Source organism: Perna viridis, chromosome 8 (assembly GCF_037379345.1).
Source record: "Perna viridis isolate PV_CMFRI_1.1 ecotype Kerala chromosome 8, ASM3737934v1, whole genome shotgun sequence".
Lineage (NCBI taxonomy): Eukaryota > Metazoa > Mollusca > Bivalvia > Mytilida > Mytilidae > Perna > Perna viridis.
Genome location: NC_142452.1, coordinates 45,856,984 through 45,865,062, shown reverse-complemented (window position 1 = coordinate 45,865,062; position 8,079 = coordinate 45,856,984). Strand labels below are relative to the sequence as shown.

Genomic DNA, 8,079 nt, shown 5'->3' with positions numbered 1-8,079 from the left:
CCCCAAACTGAAATCATGGGTCCGCCCCTCAGTTTAACCCTGTAAATAAACCTTTTCATGGTAACTGCAGGATAGTTGATGAACATGCGTGGAAACGTATATTAAAAAGTAATCAAGGGAACCAAGATTCTAGCAGAAATCAAAAGAATGTAACCCAGGGACAAAGACCAGACATGGAAGACAGACATACACAACAAAGAACATAAAATAACCAAAAAAATACATACAAAGTAGCAAAAGTAAATGAGCAACTCGGACTCCACTAAAATTTGATTAAGCATGCTCATCGATACCCAGCAGTTAATAAATACTTTGAAGGTCTTGGAAGACGAAACAATTCTTTATGTATTATAATGCAAAATTTGATTCTTTTCTTTGTTTTTTTCTGGTAATATATATTTTTTGAATGATGGTGAACAATACGACATTTTTTTTGTTCTTGTCTCCCGAAACTTTTCTGAGTAGTTATCCATGTTACATTCATAGACGCAATGTATTGGCTAAGGTATCATTTTAATACTTCTACTGTTGCCATGGAGAACTTGCGGTAAATGGTGTAATATATATGTGGTCTTCCCAGTCGTAAAGTCGTTTCATTAACATATACCACTAGATATATACCGCGTTTTCAAGGAAGACATACGCGTAGCAGTAGATATCTGAATCTAGTTTTTGTTTCGTGCCTTAATATTTTTTAATTGTGTTCTCATCTATAGATGTGGTTGCTTAATTCTGACATTACCATTTTTGCTTCATGCAAACTAACGAGGAATTAAGCATGATATATATATGTATATATATTTTATTATAAACATATAAAATAATACATCAATGTTTAATTTGTAATCACAGTTCAGATTTACATTTGAGCATAAATAATAAAAAAAACGCATCATGGGGTTAAAGATGAAACAAAAACTTTTAATACAAAGTAGAATTTCATGAGAACGGCACTGAGTCAATTGTTTTTCTTCAAACTTCTTCATCTGGGATATAAATGCATAGTATTTATCCTTCAAACAGTACATATTCTTCCTTCAACAGTACATATTCTTCATGTTTTTAAATAGGTTGATTCGCTTCAGTCCGTGTTTCGCGCCACATTGTGCAATGTTCATAACGAATCCACTAAAAAGTTATTATCAGGTAAAAAAAACCGCCACAGAAGGTCTCATTTCCTGCCTTCACAATCGGCAATCATCGAATAATATTTATTTACGCCGAGAAACAGAGTGCGCCGAGTTGTCACCATCGGCAATCTTCGGATGATCCAGTCTGCTATCGAGTAGCAGAGTGTGTCGAATGGACAATGGTTCGGACAGTCCAGACGACTTAACGGAACACTTGACGGTTTGTTTACTACCCGTTTGTCCATCTAAATCAGGACACCTACAATTCTGCTGCTGTTGTACTCTGTACCGACTTCGCAGCGAGGGTCTTTACGGTAGCCTCTTTCCGCCTTAACTGGGGTGTCAAGGATGTTTACATTTCTCATTTACTAACTACAACTACCTTCTGAGGTGATTGTCACTTGCTTAGCAGGTAGAGTTATAAATGATAAAAGTGAGGAATTTCCAGATACCAACACAAGTCATTTGAAGAATGGATCTATGACATTTTTGATAGAGTTGTGCCATGCATTAGACTGAGCTTTAGAATTTGGTTCAGAACTTGGTTTAGTATTTAATGCCGCCGCTGGCAAGACCGGAAGTATGATATTATCAGCAGGATTGGCTGTAGCTGTGTCTGCAATCGGTTCTCCAATGTTCATTCCAAATATTTCAAGTTCATTCATAAATGACTGGGGTAGTTCTGTCATATTAACAGTGTTATTACCTGTCGATGAGAGGGTTGCATTTACCGAGTCAGTACTCTCATTTGATAATGAATTATTTGATCCTACTCGTTTTTCCTCCACCGTCCGAGAAGCTTCGCGCATACCGTAATAACCTGTGTCAGGACCTAGATATTCAGATCTTGGCGGATTATTGTCGTTACGTGCTTGAGGTGGTGCGACCGGTGACGGAGAATGCTTCATGAGTTCATTTGTTGTTCTTGCAAGAAGTTGTAGGGTTCTCATCACTAAATTTCTGAAAGAAGTAAGTTCATCAGAGTTCATGTTAGCGACCGATAATTGTGTTTGTGCCATGTTTGCTTTCTGGTGGTCTGGTAAAGAAATAGAATTATCGGAATTCTTAGCAGCAAAATGCTCATAGTTAGGGTCGGTGTAGTAAGGGTTTCGATTGTTTGATTGCTGATTGGTATATAGTTGGTTGTTCCTCCCATAAGTAGATTCACCACGTGGGTGCATCGAAATGACTCTAAACTTGTTATTATTATTGTTTGACTCATAAGATGTTGGGCTTTGGTCAAATAACTGTCGTTTTATATTATTTCTAGTTGCTGATGGAGCGGAATACTCGTTATTTTGCAAGGGAAAATCATGATATCCGAGACCGCCTTCAATCCCAAAGCCTGGAGCAGCCGACATGGTGTTGGTGTGCGCGCGGTTAATGTGGTGTGTTGTCGGGATGGACATCATCTTGGCGGAGTGATTAGGACCATCTGTGAGAATGAAGGAATTGGAGCCGTATTGTTTACAAGATTCGCAACAGAACTGACGATAATATGGATCCAGACATCTGGAAGGGTCAGAGGTAATCATATGTGTACAGGAATGGTATGCAGCGAATGACCTCAGTGAATCACCATGAACACATTGCTCTGAAAAAAAATAATGAAGATACTATAATACAGGTATTTCATACTCATTTTTGTATTTCAATTACCATGATGTTAAATTATTTTGTTGACATAAACTTTTGTTGTTTGTGAAACTTTACTTTTCTTAATTTTGCAGATTTCATACGTCATTTTAATTAAGTGCAGAATTCATATTTCGCCTTTAATTTGTGGAGTTTAGATCCCCCTTCTTTTATTCACAAAACCAACAGACAATTATCGCGTAAAGAGTAAACCAACATTTATCATATGGTGCAATCATCTCTTCTGTTGCAGGTGAATTGCGAACAAACGGTACCAGATGTACAGAATAAAAACTTTATTTCCAACTCTTTTAGATGAATATTATAGAACTAGAAAAAACTGATCAAAGCAAACTAAAGGATACCCAAACCCCTACTCCACACCCAAGTTACTCCAAGTAACCATATGGTAAAATATAAATACAGTAGTCAAAAACTAAGTTGATGTCGCTTTAGTATGAAATCGAATTCCGCGATATGACATACCTATCTAACCTCGAACAAAATTGGAAGTGGCTGGGATAAGTACTGTAACCCAAAACTTGTGAACAGACTAATAAATAGACACAATGATCACATTATACCTCCCGAAAAGCGCGAAGAGGATATGAAGATAGAAAAAAATGGTACATACCATCTCTAGCAGGTGCCTGTTGGTCGTAGACACACTCTCCGTCCATACACCACATTTTGTTGCCACATGATGTACCTCGAGCAGCGTTATACAAGTTGAAGCTGGTTGCTGTCTTGTTACTCTTACAGGCCATATGGGTACAAATATCTCTAAATGATCCCAAGTTACCACCCTGTAATACACAAAAATTTTTAGAATTATTTGACAATCGACATAGAATAACCAGTTAAAACGAACAGACAGATTGACATGAAATGCATTGTCTGTATACATGTATAAGTCGATATCTATCATGACCATATCCGATTCCTCTGTGAAATTCGCGATATAAAATGAAATTCCACTGTTTTGTAAAGTGATTTTTATTAAGTGTTTCGCCATTTTGCATTACTATTGCAGGGTAATAGCAAAATTACCGAACTGATAAACTATAGGAAATAGTCAAGAAGAATACTCGAAAAGAGAAGTCTGTGTACTAAATGATAACATCAAGAGAAAAAACGGAAATTTAAAAACCACCACAACGGTCCTGACTTGGTATAGGCATTTCCGATGAAAATTATGGGTAAAACAGGTTTTAAACCATGTTTTGGCAATTTGCTGACGTATTCTAATACATACCCATCCATAATAAGATCCTTCTCCCAATTTCATTTTACATTGTTGATTGGCATCGAAAAGTTGTCCAGTGGAAACGCTGTTCAGTGCAGCGAATTCTCTCGGGTCATAATATATTTTTTGTACTGACAGACAATTTCTTCCTTGACTGTTTCTATAAATAAAAGATACTCTCAGTTTACTCTCTAGATTTTATTTCTTCGTCTTAAATGAATTTTACATCTTGATCCGCGTCTCCATTTTAATAGATTTAATTCAAATCGGTGAAATTGATATAAAACATTATACATTTACTTTGCAATATTTTTCAGAATTCAGATTGCGTAATAATAAAATGCCTTTTTTTACCGAAGGTACTGTCCTACAAAATGCTAACATGAAGATAACTTACAGAGTCTGTATCTTGTCGAGAAAGTATCCTCTTGAGCACTCAGAAAACTTGAATGGGTTGAGCCTAGTATTATGCGTAACGTCACCGCCGATAGATGTCATGATGTATTTGTCCAATGGCGTACAGAGGTTTCTATCGCCATCATGTCTTGCTCCCAAGCTGAAAAGAATTAAAACTTACGATCAGCAACTAATTTACCCCTGTTGAAGTTTTAGACAGTTTACGACAAACCTTTAAAGCTGTTGATGGGAATATTAACTTCTCTGTGTCCCAATCATACAATTCTTAATATTTGATACTACAGAATTTTTCAGACTGATAAACTTTTATATACTGTATTGATTTAATGACAGGCAAAATAGTGTAAAAATATAAATATGATTTTACCTGTGACCTAGTTCGTGGGTTGCTGTAATGATACAATCGAGGCCACCCTTGTCTTCAATAATGGACACACTGTCATGGCGGCAAATAGAATCTAAACTTGCGAATCCTAAAAGAAGATAAAAAAGAAAATCCATACTTACATCTTTTTTTTTCATTGTATGTAACAAGTTACTGATTTTTTATAAATTGTATTGTATTGTCTTGATTTATAATTTTATTTTTGTAAATTAATTTAAAATTAATTATGATATTCTTCTAAAATTGCGTAGGTTATTGCCTTGAGATGTAAGTGGTGACAACATACCTGTAACTGAGTAATCATTCGTTGCTTTAGTATACAGGTTTCTTCTGCAAGGAAGAAATGAACGAAATGAAAATTAATTATTTAGATTTTTTTCCAACACCGAACATTGGCATAATAATACTTGTTTTAATGCATTCATATTTTTATGATGGTATATTTAAGACTTAAAGTACAAAATGTTGACAAGACTGTTAGAAATATAGTTTTTAAACAACTCGCATTGAAACCGAGTTTACCATGATATTAAACTTCATTTATACTTGGACTACCTAACAAGATAATCTTAGAAAGATGACAAGATTCAAAAGTTAGGGTTTTCAAATTGTTTTACTTACCCAGTAAAAATCATAAGATGATCATGAGGAGGTAGTTCTGATATCATCATTTTTCTCCAATTGATGGCTTTGTACATTGCATCCTCAACGGCGGCTTCTCGAGGTCCATTCCATACATCTATCATATAGTTCTGAATAAGGAACAATATTTTTAATTGATTTGCTAAGAAAACAAGTTTGACTACTAAAAATAAATAAATAAATAAATAAATAAATAAATATCTTATCACATTCTATTTCAAAATATTTTTATATAAGCCTTTTCTTAAAATAAGACATTAAACTGGATCACCATGTTTAATAACTTTTGTTAAGTTTATTTTTTTATAAGCTGTAATTGCACTTACATCATCGATGAGGTAGCCAGTTACTACAATTCGGATTTCATAAGCATGGTGTCTGATATTCTTGTATCTGATGTCCATCTACAACAACAAATATGGAACCATTATATAGAAAGGTGGAACATCTATTTATTCTATACAGGTTCGACAAAATATTAAGAATATAATATAATGAAAAAAATTATCGTAATAAAAATTATGAATTATTGAAAATAAATATGAGAATAAATTGTGTACTTACAGCGTTCACTGTATGGGCATAATACTGTCTTATCTGTGTTTTAGCATTCTCTATTCTCTCGTAACGTGTGTATCCTCTTGCTTTGGCATAAAATCTAAAATAAAAGTTAAATGTTTGAAAGTTCATACTAAATATGATTCCTAATTGCATTAGTGAACACATCTATAAGCTAAAAAATGACAAAAAATAGTAAAATAAAATTTTAGACTCACTATTCATATGTTTATGTGGAAATTATTTAAAATGGATCATACTACGGAAAACCTTTTCAACTTATAATTCAAACATAAAAGTAAATATAATTTATGTTTACCTATTAAAAATGACATCATCAATTACTATGAGCATGCCAACAGAGTATGTATTTGCAGCTCCATTTGTGTTGCCAGTGTAGTCTGATCCAAGTTCATTGAACTGTCCATAAGATGATGGTCCGGCATTATGGATGTACCGGAATCGGTTACGCATGGCAAATAATTTAAACTCAGCATTTTTCGCTTCTGATTGCAGAGAGTTTGACAAAGCTAGGGATTCTTTACTCTCTGCAACAAAATATAATTTTGTTGAGTTATAATTTCGCATTGTATAATATATTTGATAATTTTATTAGTTCCGTTCGTAGTAAAACAATGTGTGTTTGCAAATCAACATTTAAAAAAAAACAACTCTGATTAGGTTCGAAGTCCTTCTTTTGATGGAACATTCTAAAATATAATCATCATCCATAGATTGATAATTTACTTTCATATTATGCCATTGTCATGGGCTAATTAAGCAAAACATGACATGTACTTCTCTGCTGATCTAATTAGTGAGTAGCGTGACACCAAAGGGAAATAACCAACTGTTTTGAAAAACGGAGGCGCCTTAATTGATGCAGACACCTTCTTCTACATGTCTTGTTTACAATTCAAATTGACTTTTTAGTTACGTATAAAAATGGATGTGTTATAATATGTTTCTTGGCAGCCATTGTCTGTACTGAACGGTTTAGCAGCACTCAAAAAGATATATATTTTCTTTAAAACTTACTTCCGGTAGCGCAAGTTTTTCCCTTCCCCTGTGGTTTTCTGCTGTGCACGCTGTACACCGTATCTTTGTCGGTGCCAGTGGCAACAACTTCATCTGATGGTTTGATGTCAAAATCTGTACCATTTATATTGATAGAACCCAACTAAAATAGATAATGTAAATAATGATAATAATGCCAAAACTATTATTATTATTACAAGTGTTATTATTATTATCATTAATATCATTATTATTATTATTATGCGTGTATCTATATATTACTTTTTAAAATACAAGTTATCCCGAACGACCTTATTTAAAACCTCTTATCTTAAAGTTAAAAATATAAACGGTTAAGTAAAGGGAGTCAATATCCATTATCGCGGCAAGGTTTTTGGAAAGCATACTAACAATTATTGCCCTTCCTATCTGTAGAATTCTAATTTTGAATTGAATAAATGAAAAAAAAAATCATATAATACTTACAAAGACCGGCTTGCAAATTCCATATTCAAGGCCCTTGCAGGTTATAGTAAAAGCTGCATTAGTTTCATCACACTGGTATAAACCAACATTCTGTAAGAACATACATTGTTTTCACAAAAACAAATTCCTCGCAAAGACGATGTACATCGCTAGTTATATTCAAGTTACGTCCATTTTCTTAACTGTATTGGTTTTCATGTTACAAATTATACTTACACATGCTATACTAATAGACTGTTAAATTTATTTAACGCACCCTAATAGGTGACTTAATTTAAACCCTATGAAATGTTTGCTGTATATTTGGCAATCCTTGCACGTCAAAATTTTCACCTTTATGTGAACATAAGGTGTAATTACGATATATTTGTCTCTTCTTGCATCACAAATTGTTGATTCACAAGGAGAATGGTGAAACAATTAATATACGAAAAATATGTATTTGGATATTTGAACTATATCTATAACAGTTCATTCTGCTGATTCATAATGATTTATGGAAGCGATTTGGTTTATCAGATGAATTAGTAACATGTCCCAGATAATTAGCCTAGATAACCTTT

General features: G+C 33.7%; 1 protein-coding gene across 1 annotated transcript; it reads right to left on the bottom strand.

The window, feature by feature from the left end:
• Positions 1 to 859: 859 nt before the first annotated feature.
• On the bottom strand, positions 860 to 7,787 carry LOC148610724 (uncharacterized). The gene is made up of 12 exons (XM_088596001.1): positions 7,517 to 7,787; positions 7,052 to 7,193; positions 6,333 to 6,561; positions 6,020 to 6,113; positions 5,782 to 5,859; positions 5,435 to 5,565; positions 5,100 to 5,143; positions 4,796 to 4,901; positions 4,409 to 4,567; positions 4,021 to 4,171; positions 3,400 to 3,571; positions 860 to 2,724 (listed from the first exon to the last, which is right to left on the bottom strand). The coding sequence occupies exons 1-12, from the start codon at positions 7,616 to 7,618 to the stop codon at positions 1,592 to 1,594; spliced, it is 2,541 nt and encodes an 846-aa protein (XP_088452127.1). The 5' UTR covers positions 7,619 to 7,787; the 3' UTR covers positions 860 to 1,591.
• Positions 7,788 to 8,079: the final 292 nt, after the last annotated feature.

Coding starts and splice junctions, on each gene's coding strand:
- LOC148610724 (XM_088596001.1), bottom strand. CDS start 7,618: ATGTTCTTACAGAATGTTGGTTTATACCAGTGTGATGAAACTAATGCA. Junction 4,568..4,795: donor ACCCACGAACTAGGTCACAG/GTAAAATCATAT, acceptor AATTCTTTTCAG/CTTGGGAGCAAGACATGATG. Junction 2,725..3,399: donor ACAGGCACCTGCTAGAGATG/GTATGTACCATT, acceptor ATTTTTTTTCAG/AGCAATGTGTTCATGGTGAT.